Source organism: Nerophis lumbriciformis, linkage group LG01 (assembly GCF_033978685.3).
Source record: "Nerophis lumbriciformis linkage group LG01, RoL_Nlum_v2.1, whole genome shotgun sequence".
NCBI lineage: Eukaryota > Metazoa > Chordata > Actinopteri > Syngnathiformes > Syngnathidae > Nerophis > Nerophis lumbriciformis.
Window position 1 is genome coordinate 53869355 of NC_084548.2, and position 15646 is coordinate 53885000.

The 15646-nt window shown below is 38.5% G+C and overlaps 2 protein-coding genes across 6 annotated transcripts in view; one reads left to right on the plus strand and one right to left on the minus strand.

The window, feature by feature from the left end:
- On the minus strand, nt 1–4007 carry naa10 (N-alpha-acetyltransferase 10, NatA catalytic subuni). 2 transcript variants are annotated; one of them, XM_061986769.2, is made up of 8 exons: nt 3814–4007; nt 3579–3677; nt 3437–3495; nt 3320–3365; nt 3094–3209; nt 2975–3019; nt 517–601; nt 1–400 (listed from the first exon to the last, which is right to left on the minus strand). In XM_061986769.2, the coding sequence occupies exons 1-8, from the start codon at nt 3832–3834 to the stop codon at nt 233–235; spliced, it is 639 nt and encodes a 212-aa protein (XP_061842753.2). In that variant the 5' UTR covers nt 3835–4007; the 3' UTR covers nt 1–232. The 2 variants fall into 2 exon arrangements, with proteins under 2 accessions (XP_061842753.2, XP_061842762.1); XM_061986778.2 differs by having other exon boundaries at nt 175–400; nt 479–601; nt 3814–4004.
- The window catches only part of LOC133623525 (ceramide kinase), a 22053-nt gene continuing 9429 nt past the window's right edge, over nt 3023–15646 (plus strand). The window contains exons 1-9 of one of the 4 annotated variants that reach the window (XM_061986752.2): nt 3023–3041; nt 4429–4497; nt 4590–4719; nt 6524–6619; nt 12499–12636; nt 12712–12840; nt 12908–12971; nt 14140–14285; nt 14358–14432. In XM_061986752.2, the coding sequence (XP_061842736.1) occupies nt 4590–4719; nt 6524–6619; nt 12499–12636; nt 12712–12840; nt 12908–12971; nt 14140–14285; nt 14358–14432 (778 nt within the window). In that variant the 5' untranslated portion in view covers nt 3023–3041; nt 4429–4497. Of the gene's footprint in view, nt 3042–3106; nt 3233–3450; nt 3522–4369; nt 4498–4589; nt 4720–6523; nt 6620–12498; nt 12637–12711; nt 12841–12907; nt 12972–14139; nt 14286–14357; nt 14433–15646 lie in introns of those variants that run through there. The other 3 variants (XM_061986757.2, XM_061986743.2, XM_061986763.2) reach the window with 3 other exon arrangements.

A 15646-nucleotide genomic window follows, 5' to 3' on the forward strand; every position in this document is an offset into this window, starting at 1 on the left:
TATCAGTACGATTTAATTGCATTAATCTTTTACATCAGGAGACCAAAATGCTACAGCAATCAAAGAAATCTTCCTTTAAATTTCATGTTTGTATCATATTGTGTTATTGATTACCACAGCAGTGAATGCTGACAGTTGTGATGTCACTGTAAAATCTTAATAAAAAAGCGGCGGTCCAGGTTGAATTGTTTTTGTTTTCTTTCTTCTGTATTTAAATAAAAATCATTGACGGTCACTGTGAGTCAGAGGAAGAATCTTTGACGTCTGTGCTCTCTGTAGCCTCGCTCACTTCACTCAGCTCTTTGCTTTCTCCTCCACTGTCTCTCTCGCTTCCCCTTTCTTGGTTGCCGGAACCAGACGGTGCTTCCTGACCCGGCACTCGCACACCTGGCTTTCTCAACTGCGGGACAAACCCAATTGAGACAATCAAAATGCAGTTGTGTTAGCTAACCAGTCAGGCATCACGTGGAGATCTTACCAAGTGATGGCCACTGTGTGTTGAAGACAATCATGTACCTCATCTGCCATGTGGGCCAAGTCTCTCTTCATGGCATAGGCGTCCTCACCATCTGCATAGTATTTTGGTTCTACTTCACTGATCCTGTACATCAAAGAAATAACATCTCAAATGTAACCAATATCTTTTTATTGTACCGTTTTGTACTGCATATAGCAGCCACGGAACTCAGAATCGTAAGAGGAAAATGTTTTCAAGCCAAAGAACACAACAGTGTTATTTATTAAGTCACTCCAATATTGTGCCCTAGTAGGCAGTCTTAACCGCTTCTGTCCGCATTAACAAAATGCAAATAAAATTTAAAAATAATTTGATAATACTATTCCTACAATTTTTCTTTGAATTAATTTGTCTTTTCAAAAATACAATTGAATTAAAACAGCAATTGGAACATGGCCTCCTAAAGTTTTTTAAAATAGAAAGAAAAATGCGCATAATTTTTTTTAAAAATAACATGTTGACCTAATGCATTCATTTTTGAGAAGCATTTGCAATGTATATCCTAAAAAAATGACATTTAAAGTCTAATTCTAAAGTTAAAATTCTAAAGTTATTGGACAAAATTTGCTATGGGGGTGTTTCTCAGCTGCAGGGACAGGACTGGTTGCAATTGAAGGAAAGATGATTGTGGCCAAGTAAAACAATATACTGGAAGAAAACCTCTTCCAGAGTGATTGGGACCTCAGATTGGGCCGAAGGTTCACCTTCCAACAAAACAATGACCCTAAGCACACAGCTGAAAAAACAGGAGTGGCTTTGGAACAACTCTGAACATTCCTGACTTAAACCCAACTGAACATCTCTGGAAGGACCTGTACATCAGCGTTCATCATCCAACCTGACAAAACTGGAGAGGATCTGCAAGAAAGAATGGCAGAGAATCCCCAAATCCAGGCGTGGAAAAACTTGTCCCATCATTCCCACGACGACTTGTGACTATACTACTTAGGACAATGTCATATTTCAGTTTTTCTTAAAAAAAAATTCTACATTTCTTTTTTTTCTGTCAAGATGGGGTACTTAGTATACGTTCAAATTGACTAGTGATGCACCGAAAGACTTTGACCAACCGTAAGCAAGTAGGACGATCATTTCTTGAATCAATCAATTTTTCGATTATTTAATCTGTACATTTTTTTTTTTTTTTCTAACAAACTGTTCCTTAGTGTAGTGGTGCAACATTTTCAATTAACCAAACATACACCAAGAATTTTCTTGCATGTAGAAATATTAAATGCATGTTTGGTTTGGAGATACAAAAGAAAGTGAGCTCAGCTAATACCATCTCATGTATCAACTGTAAATTATATATACCGTATTTTTCGGATTATAAATCGCAGTTTTTTTCATAGTTTGGCCAGGGGTGCGACATATACTCCGGAGCGATTTGTGTGTGAAATTATTAATACATTACCGTAAAATATCAAATAATATTCATCTCATTCGCGCAAGAGACGAAGCAAATGTCCGCAATCGTCACACACACATCAGCAATCGTCACACACGTCAACCAATAAGAATTCGGCGGGGGCGGGTCATGGCAGAAGTGCATTGTGGGTCATGGGATGCTAACTGCTGCTACATCCGTAGCTATTAAAATTGGTTATTTCAACATTGGCGGTAACTTATAAAAACTGAGAGGGGCTGAACTAAAATGGCACCGAAAAGGAAATCATATATTGCAGATTACAAGCCGGACATAGTGAAATATGCAGCAGAGAACAGCGATCGAGCAGCAGAAAGAAAGGAAACGGCGCATACCAGAGGCGACACCGGGGAGGAAGATTTCATCGGATTTAGCGATCGGGAGTGACAGATTGTTTGGTAAACGTATAGCATGTTCTATATGTTATAGTTATTTGAATGACTCTTGCCATGATGTGTTGCATTAACATACCGGGCACGTTCTCAGTTGGTTATTTGTGCGTCATATGGCGTTGTTCACTATTCTTTATTTATTTTAAATTGCCTTTCAAATGTCTATTCTTGGTGTTGGATTTTATCAAATATTGGTGTTGGATTTTATCAAATAAATTTCCCCCAAAAATGCGATTTATACTACAGTGCGACGTATATGTGTTTTTTTCCTTCTTTATTGTGCATTTTCGGCCGGTGCGACGTATACTCCGGAGCGACTTATAGTCCGAAAAATACGGTATATATATATTTTTTTTTATTTCTTCCCATGGTTCTGTGCCACAATCAATTAAATGTAGGGTAAACCCTGGTGTTTCAACTACAGGCGCTTCTTTGAATAATCCAGTATTGGACCTGGGTCCACTTATTGAGGAAATATCCAGATCTGAAAGTCAAAATCCAATTAAAAACTCACAATTTAAAAAAATGCTTACAGAATCTAAACATCACAAAGGATAAGAAAAACTTGAATGATTTGAGGGTATTTGTCTTTGTTGGCTTTGAGTGTGCAGAACAATGATGTTGATAAAAGGGACTTACTGGAACTTGAGTGTGTTCGAATACAGATGCAGGGCTGCCCGATTGCTGCAGTGAGAAGAAGGGTGTGGTGAGGAAAACACTCCAGATTAAGTCAAAGTCATCGTAATTGAGAAGTGTACCTTTTGCGGACATGAAGGGAGACATATTTGGCATTGAAATTTTCTATCATGGCACGACTGGCCTGGTCCATCAGCTTTTGAGCCAGACCCAGACGTCTATGGGAGCGCTTGACTGCCTGCAAGACACCCAACATAAATGGTTATTGTCTGTAATATGCATTATTCACCTGGCCAACACAATCTACTTAAAACAAAAGCTTTTGCATCTGGCTTTTCGAAGACTTACCAAGGATGTAATGTGTCCATGAGGGACATCATCTGGGTCCTCCTCCCTAAAAGGTGTCCACAAAGACTTCATGGTTATTTGGCTAGGGGGTGAAGTAACACAGCCAAAGCTTCTTACATTTTTGCCAGAACGTAACCCACTATTTTGCCATTTTCATCCTCTGCGATGTAGGAGAGCTGGAATGAAGAACAAGAGTGTCGAGGTACAACGTCATTTTTAAATGCAACCAGGACCAATTTGCTGTAATAATGTGGCTAACCTGGGGCCAGGACAATCCATGATAGAAGTAGTATTTCATTTGGTAGTTTTCCGGCAGACACAGAAGGTTACAGTGCTGCATATTCATAAGATCTTCCGGCTGCAATGGAGGAAATAAATGTTTATTATGAAAGAAGAACCACGACAATGCAGTTAGCAGCTACATTTTACACAGCTAGCCGAGCTAACGTTTTACACAGACAGCATGGCTGCCGGTAGGATCTCAAAGTACTTACCCTAGCGTTTCGTATATTCATTTTGTAATTTTTTTTGTCGTGTGTAGATTGTACAAATGGCAGTTAATTAGAGTACAGTAGTCAAACAATTCATAATAATTACACTTTGGCCGAAAAGAGCCGGTCTGCTAACAGGCGTCGTCGCTTTGCTAGCAGAGGAGGAGAGGAGGCTGAGTTCCGCAATAATGTAGCTATTTTCCGGTCAGCCTTCAGAATAAAAGTTGTGACGGTACACACAAAACACAGTTGCAGCGAAGTCGTGGGTGTATTTTGAAAAGCCACATCAGGAATAATTTACATCTCGTAAAATATGCTTATTGCCCAGCCTAACTCATTACAATAATAATTATTGTAATAACCACGACCACACCTGAAAATACTATTATTACAATTACTTATCCAACTGAAAATAACTCAATCTTACCCTATCTAAAAGGTATTTGGTTATTGGTTGTGGGGTAATAAATCAGATCATCTAAACATTTCCGGTCAGTTCGGCGTACATTTTTGGAGCACTTTTTGAGGGGGAGGAGCCTTTTTTTTTTTTTTTTTTTAGAAACACCTGTGTTCGGGGCGGTGTCTTCAACATTTCATGCATCTTGTCTCCATTTTCAGCCAGAGGAAGATGATACGTCTGAGATAAGTGCTGGATGATGGCTGGATGAGAGGAATTCCCAAAAAGATGTAAGTTGATAAAGAAGTGTGAGTCCGCGTTGTGTTTGAGGACCGTCAGAAAAAAAACGCTTCATGAAAAGTGTACATTTTTTGTTGTCCAGATGGATCCAGCGTTGAAGCTGGAGTCAAGCTTGTGGGTCGGCAATAAACGACACCGTGCCGTGCTGACTGGCTGGAAATTCAACTGGACCGAGATAGATAAGAAGAATCGCGATAAGAAAACAAGTACCGGTACGTCACCCTTTCACTACCTGTAACAGCACTTTATGCAGGTGATTTATTATACTCCAAAATACGTGCAGTCAAATTCAACTAGCTAAAAAAATACTAAAAAACACACTAAACCAACCTAAATAACCTGCCTATAAACCACATTTCCTCATCAAGAGCAGCTAAAAGTAAAGAACGTTCAGCAAAAATGAGCAACACCTGACTTATCACGTATCACGTACATGCAATGTTGCAGTAATTCATCTTAAGACCTGATGACAGAAAACATGCAGAACAAGTTGAACAGCATGAACGTGAAACACAGCTTTAGTGAAAACACAGGTGGTGTGTGTGTTTGTGTTGCTGTCACACACGCCTGCGGGAAGAAGCTTTGTTTTATGAAGTGATCGCAACATTACCCAGCAGGCACAATAACATTAATAAAGTTAAAGTACCAATGATTGTCACACACACACTAGGTGTGGTGAAATGTGTCCTCTGCATTTGACCCATCCCCTTATTCACCCCCTGGGAGGTGAGGGGAGTAGTGAGCAGCAGCAGTGGCCGCGCTCTGGAATAATTTTGGTGATTTAATCCCCAATTCCAACCCTTGATGCTGAGTGCCAAGCAGGGAGATAATGGGTCCCATTTTTATAGTCTTTGGTATGACTCAGCTGGGGTTTGAAGTCATGACCTACCTATCTCAGGGCGGACACTCTAACCATAAGGCCACTAAGCAGGTTGATGATTTATTATACATGCATATCCTTTAAAACTGACTTTGAAACATCCATCCATTTTCTACCGCTTGTCCCTTTCGGAATGTTGCAAAATAGTTGTATATGTAAATTGAGACAACGTTTTGATTGATTGATTGATTGATTGATTGATTGATACTTTTATTAGTAGATTGCACAGTACAGTACATATTCCGTACAATTGACCACTAAATGGTAACATCTGAATAAGTTTTTCAACTTGTTTAAGTCGGGGGCCACGTAAATCAATTCATGGTACAAATATATACTATCATCATAATACAGTCATCACACAAGTTAATCATCAGAGTATATACATTTAATTATTTACATTATTTACAATGCGGGGGGTGAGATGTGGATGGGGGGTTAGGTTTGGTTGATATCAGCACTTCAGTCATCAACAATTGCATCATCTGAGAAATGGACATTGAAACAGTGTAGGTCTGACTTCGTAGGATATGTACAGCGAGCAGTTAACATAGTGAGTTCAGAAAGCATACGAACAAGTATATACATTTTATTATTTACATTTGATTATTTACAATCCGGGGAGGTGGGATGTGAAGAGGGGAAGGGTGTTAGTCAAGGGTTGAAGTTGCCTGGAGGTTTTCAAACGTTGGATCCACGTTGTTGGTTGGTAAAATGACCAAATTTCAATGGTCAAATCACTGTCACAACCTGACATTGAATAAACGTAATCAAAAAGCATGTCGTTTCAACGTTGTATTTGTGTTGTAGGATATTGGTTGGGAAATGACCAAAATTTAATGGTCATATCAACGTCAGAACCCAACATTGACTAAACGTTGTTTCAACGTTTAGTTTGAGTTGCTCAATGTCCGGACCTAATTCAACAAGTTGTCAACAGTGTTTTCATGTCTTGTGCCTGCTGGGTAAACTTCATGTTTCCATCCAGTCATTGCAATAAATCTTTTAAATGTTTCTTCTGGGCACCTGTAAGAAAGTAGATCAATGTCCTTGTGAAACATGTTTAATACAACAGAAAAAGAGACTATCAGAGGAGTTTTCTCTTGGGATCAAGTTTGCATTCTTAATGGTTTCAGTTTCAGTGTCCGTGGCAGACATCATTGGTGTGGAGGATGGACGAGTTACTATCCTGCCCCACAAGTCTGCAGAGGACACAGATAAAGACTTCACTGGTGAGTTCTCAACACTGTTTATTAGATTTTGTATCACAGCTTGCACACGGACGCACCTTCTTACTTTGCAACAAGTTATTTCTTGACTTCCGTATTGTTTCTCACCTTTTTTAATAAAGTGCTGGCAATTGCAACTTTTTATTGCCACTTTGTGGCTTATTTTGCAGCCGTACTCAATAAAAAAAGCAGTGACATCTGCTGCCGCTACATGATTGTGACCAGAAGACATAATTGGTCCACGCATGCACAAAAATCACTTCACTTCCTGTGGACCTATTTTAACGCTATCACTGTTACCATGGTTTTCTTTTTTTTTTTAACGGGGACTTATAATGATTTTAATATACATTTAAAACACTACCCTGTGGTCTACATAATTTGTATTGGGCATTGTTTGGTGTAATTTTTTTGTCAAATTTGCTTCACAGTCTCTTTTTATAACCCGTTTTTTGAGTTTGCCAAAATTACCGGTTTTTTTTTCGGACCATAGGGCACACCGGATTATAAAGCCCAGTGCCGATGAGCGGGTTTATTCAGGTCTATTTTCCTACAAAAGGCACACTGGATTATAAAGCGTGTTAAAGGGGTCATATTATGATTTTTTTCTACATTTAAAGCACTTCCTTGTGGTCTACATAACATGTAATGGTGGTTCTTTGGTCAAAATGTTGCATGGATTATGTTGTAAAGACCATCTTAAAGCCTCTTTCTAACTGTCTCTTCAGAATGCGCCGTTTTGTGGGCCATCTATGTAGCTCCTCTTCAACAACGTCATCTCCCCGTTGTTGTGCCGGTAGTTTTTAGTGCTTGCATAGCAAGTCTACTGACAGATATAAATAAGTTAGAACTGTCATCACTTTATATTAGAAATGGCAACAGAGTAGGATGAATTCCTCACAACAAGGGGATCGAGAAAAAGAAGAGAACTGTTCTGACTCCCTGTAATGTTTGTCTGTTCTTGAATGGGACTGTGCTGAAAATCTAAATTTCCCCTTGGCGATTAATAAAGTATTTCTGATTTCTGATTGACTACGGCACGAACTACATTGGCGGACGCACGCAAATTTTCGAAAGAAAAGTGGGTTTTGCATAATATTGGGTAACAAAACGCCAGATAATGTCTCCTAATAGGTGCCATTTTGGGGTCCTTATACACACACCATAATAATACCCGTATGTTGAAGCACAGTACGTTTGACTACGGTAGCCGTAATGCTACGCGTTCTATCAAGCGGTGGTGCGACTTCGTAGCTTACCAAAGTCGTACTGAAACATTTTGACAGGTTTTTGAGCAGTGTGTGTAATGTTCTATGTTCTGAATGAAACATCTAAGTTTTGGTGTTGCTTGCTTACGGGTACTTGCTAGGGTCATTTATTGAACAGGTGTCCGTCCACCTGCAGTCCACAGATATCTCTTATGTGTGACTGCCATCTACTGGTCACACTTATCATTACACCATGTACCAAATAAAGTCGCCTCGAGGACAGTAAGCACAGCCAGGATTAATACTTACATTAGGCGCAATAAGACACACTGTCGATTTTTGAGAAAATGAAAAGATTTTAAGTGTGCCTTTATAGTATGAAAAATATGGTAGATGAAAATAATACTATGTGATTTTAAGCATTTTTGTGAGCAAGATTTTTTTTCATGATTTATGGCACTTTGATTGGTCCAGATCACTCTTTTTAGTAATGTTGAGTTGGCTTGGAAATATGCATTTATCAATATTATAAACAAATATGCTCCTCTATGTAAATTTAGAGTGAAAAGTACAAATAATCATTGGTTCTCTCTGAACTGTCCAGTTTACTAAAAGAAAGGGATGCTGCCTGGGCCAAGGCTAGAAATACGAAATCCCAGGCTGACTGAATGCTTTTTAGGCAGCTCAGAAATCGCGTTACTTCTCTTGTCAGGAAGTTAAAGTCTGAGTTTTTTCTTTTGCAAACCTCCAGTAGCTTAAATGATCCCTAGAAATTCTGTAAAGTCACAAAAACATCTGCCAACTTACATTGTGAAAGACTCATGTAGTCTAACTGACAAATCAGCCATACTTAATTGTTTTAATGAACTTTTTTTTTTTCTGGTTCTTTATTTGACTCCTTATCTCCACATCCAAATCAGCTGAATGTTCAGAAGGTTTGCATGTCACCATTCCTTCACACTTCCAAAAATAATATATTTAGTTTTACTCCTCTGGATGTGTTGGAGGTCAAGAGAGCTTTAAAACAAGTGGTTTCTGGTAAATATGCAGGTCCTGTAAAATGTGAGCCCTTCTTTTTAAAGTCAGCTGTTGATTTTATTGCAGAACCTCTTACCTATATTTTTAAATTTTTTTGTCCAGTAATGAGATTCCTAACATTTGGAAATCAGCCTGTTTTAGTGGTATTGAAAGGAGGAGATTCCCCAGCTGTTACCTATAGACCCATCTCTAAGTTGTGCGTCCTAGCTAAAGTTCTTGAAAAGTTTGTTAGTAAACAACTTAAATAATTCTTAGACACCAGTGATCTGCTTTCTGACCATCAATCAGGTTTTAGAAAGAGACATAGCACCATACCCGCTGCTATCAAAGTTGTGAATGATATTATCGAAGCATATGGATTGCAAAAAAGATTGTGCCGCTATTATTTAGTCAACCATCATTCTGGCAGACTGCACTGGATTGGACTATCTCAGCATGCTGCAAAGTGGTTTTGTAATTACCTGTCCAATAGAATCCAGTGCGTTCAGTTTGCTGGATCTTCTTCGTATTTGGTGTAAAGCAGGGTTCCATAATGGGTCGGTTGTTGTTTTCCATTTATGTAAATAATCTCTGTGATAATGTGTCAGATGCGGCATTCCGTTTTATGCATATCACGCGGTCATATATTGTTCATCCCCTGCTGTTGTGCGAACCTTTAAGCTCCTGCAGTCAGCTTTTGATGTTGTTCAATCCCAGCATATTCAACTGAGACTAGTGCTAAATGCACAAACGTCTAAAGTGGTGTTATTTTCAAATGGTAAACAACTATGATTGAGCACCCCAAAAATGTTAACTGCTCATAAGATTGAACTTGAAATGGTCACAACATTTAAGTACTTGGGAATTGTCATTGATGATAACTTGTCTTTTAAATATCCCATTGAAAAACTTGTGGCTAAACTTAAAATTAAATTGGGATTTTTCTTTAGGAACAAATCCTGTTTTTCCCTGCAAGTTAGGAAACGCTTGATTCTGACCACTTTTATGTCTTTGCTATATTATAGAGACTTGCTTTTTTGAATGCACCCGATTCTTATTTGGAACTGAATACAGTATATCACTGTGACTTTTTTTTGTTACTGGCTGTGGCAATCTTGTCCACCATTGCATTTTATATGCCAAAGCACACTTTCTATCTTTATCAGTATGCAGATTTTCTCGATGGTTGTGTTTTATATATAAATCACTTCTTGGTCTGGTTCCCCCTTATTTGAGTTATTTTATGTCTAGAGATTCCAGTTGCTACAGCTTAAGGTTGCAGGACATACTTAAAATGTTTGTTTCTAGAGCCAACACAAATCTTGGAAAAAAAGCTTTCAGATATGCTGCTCCATGGTCATGGAATAACTTACAGAAGGATCTGAGGTTTACCTGAGCTGTTCACTTTGGGGAAATTTCAGGCCATTTTAAAGGATCAAGAAACTGTTTCTATTGGACATTGTACTTGTTTTTAAGTTATTTTTACTGAAACATAGTATACATTGTTTTTATTTCAATATATGGAAGTAATGTATTTGTAATTGTGGTGTGTAACTTCTGCTGTTTTCTGTTGTTTAATATGTATTTCTGTAATTTTGTTTTTGCTGCCCTTTTGGCCAGGCCACTCTTGGAAAATAGATTTGAATCTCAATTAGTTTTTACCTGGTTTAATAAAGGATATTGATATTGATTGATACTTTACCTTTATTTGTTTCCTTATGGAGATGCTCCTTCCTCTCTGCTAACCGCTAAGCTACCTTGAAAAAAACCTGTTTATTTATTGTTTACTATTGACTTTGTTTTGCTAAAACAATTGTATGTAAAACAAGAGAATAGGGAACTTGTTTAAATATTGTGTTGATATTGTTATACTGTCAATAGCACTCACCATAAATAAATTGAAATTACAGTGTCTGTTAGTCTGGGTGAGGAGTCGGTTAAGCTAGAACTAACCAGCGCCAGGCTGGAAAATTCCTGCACACATAGAATAATGCACAACTCATATAATGTTTTTTCTGTAGTGACTGTGCCAGAGGTGAACATGCATCCTACTGAGTTGGCAAATTATGACCCGTTCAATCTATTGCAGCACCAAGCAAACAATCTGAAGATCCCCATTATATCAAATCCTAGATATGAGCAAAATTATTTAAGGCGCACTACACAAAATAAACGTAATACGGATACCATTAACAAAAATTCCTCAAAACAACCTATAAAATTGACTTTTTAAACATCAGATAATTGTGTCCCAAAACGTTATTAGTTAATGAGGTCATTAGAGACAACAATGTTAACATCATTGGTCTCAGCGAAACCTGGCTCAAACCAGATGAGACATCTCCTCCTAACTATACAAATGCACATATTGCCCGTCCCCTTAAAAGGGGTGGAGGGGTTGCACTAATATACAATGAAAACCTTAACCTTACCCATAACCTAAGTAATAAATATAAATCATTTGAGGTGCTTACTATGAGGTCTGTCACACCGCTACCTCTCTACCTGGCTGTTATCTACCACCCCCCTGGGCTCTATTTGGACTTTATCAGTGAATTTTCAGAGTTTGTTGCTGATTGAGTGACACACGCAGATGATATAATTATAATGAGGGATTTTAAAATCCATATGAATACCCCATCAGACCCTCCGTGCGTGGCGCTCCAGACTACAATAATCTTACACAAATAATAAATGAACCCACTCATTGCAACGGTAATGTTATAGATCTAGTCCATGTTCGGGGTGTCACCACCTCCAAAGTTATGATACTCCCGTAGACTTAAGTAATGTCCGATCATTACCTTATAAAATTCGAAGTTCTGACTCATTGTCAACAAGCTACTAATAACCACTGCTTTAGCCGCCGCAACCTTAATGCTGTCACAACTATGACTCTTGACTGCCTTCGGTAATGGCGCCATTCCCAAATTATGTGGGCTCTATCAATAACCTTGCTAACAACTTTAACGATGCCCTGCGCGACACCATTGATAGTATAGCACGGCTAAAGCTAAAAAAGTGCCCCTAGAAGGCATACCCCATGGTTTACGGAAGAAACGAGAGCTCTTAAACTATCATGTAGAAAGCTGGAACGCAAATGGCTAAACTTTTAAGTTTTCCATCAAGCATGGAGTGATAGTTTAATAACCTATAAATGCATGCTTACCTTAGTTAAAGCTAATTACTACTCCAATCTCATCCGCCTAAATAAAAACGATCCTAAATATTTGTTTAGTACAGTAGCATTGCTAACCCAACCAGGGACTCCTCCCAGTAGCTCCACCCACTCGGCATATGACTTTATGAATTTCTTTAATAAGCAAATTGAACTCATTAGAAAGGAGATTAAAGACAACGCGTCACAGCTACAACTGGGTTCTATTAACACAAATACGAATGTATATACGATGGATATTGCCCTCCAAAAATAGTCTCTCTTTTTGATGAAATAACATTAGAGGAACTCATGTGATGTGTAAATGGGACAAAACAAACAACATGTTTACTTGACCCACTTCCTGGGAAACGTATTTTTGTTTTTAATTAGATATTGCGCTTGTCTTTATTTTATGCGCAATACATAATTTATAAATAGCATTACATTTATAATGTCCATGTCCATAATTTCAATAACCATCTTTGATTTTTCTCCAGTTTTCTATGTGAATCGTATCAGAAGTGGGAGCTCTCATGGGTTGCTATGGAGACTGGGGCGGACCCAGTTTACCTGTCCTAGTCGTGTCCTCAGAGACCAGTGGACCAAACATCTGAAAGCTGCTCTCAGAACTCACAGTAAGGATGCAAAGTTACTTAGCGGATATAACAATAGGTCACTACAGTATATATTTAAATCTGTCTCCTTTGTAGGTCCTTTGCGTCCTAGCAGATTATTGGTGTTTATTAACCCGTTCGGAGGGAAGAAGCAAGGAAGAGACATCTATCAGTCTCTGGTCGCTCCTCTTTTTGAGCTGGCTGGCATCAGCTGTCATGCTATAGGTTGGAAATACACAGTTGATTGTGTAGCTACCGTTTTGTGTCATGCTTCCTTTCATGTGTTATTTAGTTACTGAGCAGGCAAACCAGGCTAGAGACCACTTGCTGAAGAAGGACCTGACAGGCTTTGACGGGTAAGAGACCTCATTTATTCGCCAGAAAAGAGCTCTATCGCCTAAGAGAACCTCTATGCATGGACATAATTTGGTAGGGGGGAATAGAGGGACATTTCCCCTGCAGTTTTTAATTTCCAAAAATAATGCAACACTATTGAATAGAGACAAGCCACTTGTACCAGGTGAAAAAACGCCGCTCAAACTGAAGCTTGTCCCTTTTGACCGCCCACAAGCTTATTGATTGGCTTTCTAGCTGCCTTCTTACAAACATGACAATGATTGACAGCATGCAGCAGCTGACTAATCAGCAGTCAGATACGAGATAAGAGCAAGTTGGGATCATTCACAATAGATGGAGATATATTTGTGATAGAAATTATTTAAAAGTGTTTGTTGTATTGCTGTTAAACTGGTAAATGGGGTCATAAACTTTTTCAAACATTGCTTTTGTAATATTACAGGTGTAGTGTACAGTACATTATATTGGACCAGGAAGAGAGCAGGTTACAAGGGTGTTATTTTTGTTGTTGTTTTTTTTTCCAGTCAGACACCATAGAGAAGCAAGAAAAGCTTAATAAATTACAGGGTGCTTTATATGAAATTTAATAACAAACTAATTGCTTTCCCAGACATACCTACCCCAGATATATTTTAGGGCATTTTAGATCTCATCAGACTATTTTTTTCAGTTTTCAGTATTTTTTTCAGTTTTTCCTTGCCCTTATGTGGGCTCTGTACCGAGGATGTCGTTGTAGCTTGTGCAGCCCTTTGAGACACTTGTGATTTAGGGCTATATAAATAATCATTGATTGATTGACTATGTTGGCCAATTGGTTAGAGTGCGTGACTATGATGTGAATATAAAAAACGTAGGCTAAATCTCTGTCTCTGTTGGAAATAGTTTTTTAAGTTGCAGGTAGATAACGTTCACTTCCCATGTTAATTTTGTTGTATTGCTACAAAATAAATAATTAGTTTGTTATGTATTCTTAATAATCCAAAACATGCATCCAAATATATTTAGGTTTGAGTCAAATAGTATTTAAATTGTTTCACACAAATAAAACAAGGCAAAATAAAAAAAATAAAAACACTTAAAGCCTCGCCCTATATACGTATACTAATTGTGCTCCCGTGACTTCTGAAATCCAAATTTCCTCCCTGCCCCTGTGCGTGTGTTTTTAAGTGTGGTGTGTGTCGGCGGGGACGGCATGTTCAGCGAGGTGCTCCACGGTTTGATTGGACGAACGCAGCAAGAGGCTGGCCTCAGCGAGAACAATCCCGGTGTTACATTGCAGCCATGTCCGCTTCACATTGGTATCATCCCTGCAGGTGGTAACTCACCCTGGCAGTATTTTCCAAAGTAGCAATTGTGTTGTTGACAGCAGTGTATCGTTCCCATAGGCTCCACAGACTGTGTGTGTTACGCCACTGTGGGAGTGATCGACCCTATCACTTCAGCACTGCACATCATCATTGGTAAGCAAACAACAAAGCACACTTCCTTTTTAGGTCTGATTTGTGGCATTTTTTTTACAAAACCCAAAACCAGTGATGTTGGCACGTTGTGTAATTCGTAAATAAAAACAGAAAACAATGATTTGCAAATCCTTGTCAACTTATATTCAATTGAATAGACTGCAAAGACAAGATATTTAATGTTCGAACTGAGAAACAATCCAGATGGTTATTTTCCTCTTTGGACCGGAGGACACGACGTCCACAATTTCCAAAAACAATTTGAAATGTGGACTCGTCAGACCACAGAACACTTTTCCATTTTGCATCAGTCCATCTTAGATGTGCTCGGGCCCAGCGAAGCCGGCAGCGTTTCTGCGTTTTGTTAAAAAAATGGCTTTCGCTTTGCATAGTAGAGTTTTAACTTGCACTTGCAGATGTAGCGACCAACTGGAGTTACTGACGGTGGTTTTCTGAAGTGTTCCTGAGCCCATGTGGTGATGTCCTTTACACATTGATGTCACTTTTTGATGCAGTACCACCTGAGGGATCGAAGGTCTATAATATCATCGCTTACGTGCAGTGATTTCTCCAGATTCTCTGAACCTTTTGATGATATTACGATATTAGATGGTGAAATCCCTAAATTCCTTGCAATAGCTGGTTGAGAAATGTTGTTCTTAAACTGTTCGACAATTTGCTCACACATTTGTTCACAAAGTGGTGACCCTCGCCCCATCCGTGTTTGTGAATGACTGAGCATTTCATGGAAGCTGCTTTTATACCCAATCATGGCACCCACTTGTTCACAATTAGCCTGTTCACCTGTGGGTTGTTCCAAATAAGTGTTTGATGAGCATTCCTCAACTTTCTCAGTCTTTTTTGCTACTTGTGCCAGCTTTTTCAAACATGTTGAAGGCATCAAATTCCAAATGAGCTAATATTTGCAAAAAATAACAAAGTTTTCCAGTTTGAACGTTAAGTATCTTGTCTTTGCAGTCTATTCAATTGAATATAAGTTGAAAAGGATTTGCAAATCATTGTATTCTGTTTTTATTTACGATTTACACAACGTGTCAACTTCACTGGTTTTGGGGTTTGTCAATGAAAAAAGACTTGACCCCAGATAATATTGTTCCTTTATATCTGGCTTTCTAGTAAGATCAGCAACATAGATAAACAGAACTAGATAGATGAACAGACGACATAATTTATAGGATCCAATCAGTTACCTA

Excerpts from the sequence above, each read along its gene's own strand:
- naa10 (XM_061986769.2), bottom strand. The coding sequence starts at position 3,834 with ATGAATATACGAAACGCTAGG. Across the intron at positions 3,496-3,578 it reads ATGGATTGTCCTGGCCCCAG|CTCTCCTACATCGCAGAGGA; the intron begins GTTAGCCACATT and ends TCTTCATTCCAG. Across the intron at positions 602-2,974 it reads TCGAACACACTCAAGTTCCA|GATCAGTGAAGTAGAACCAA; the intron begins GTAAGTCCCTTT and ends TTTGATGTACAG.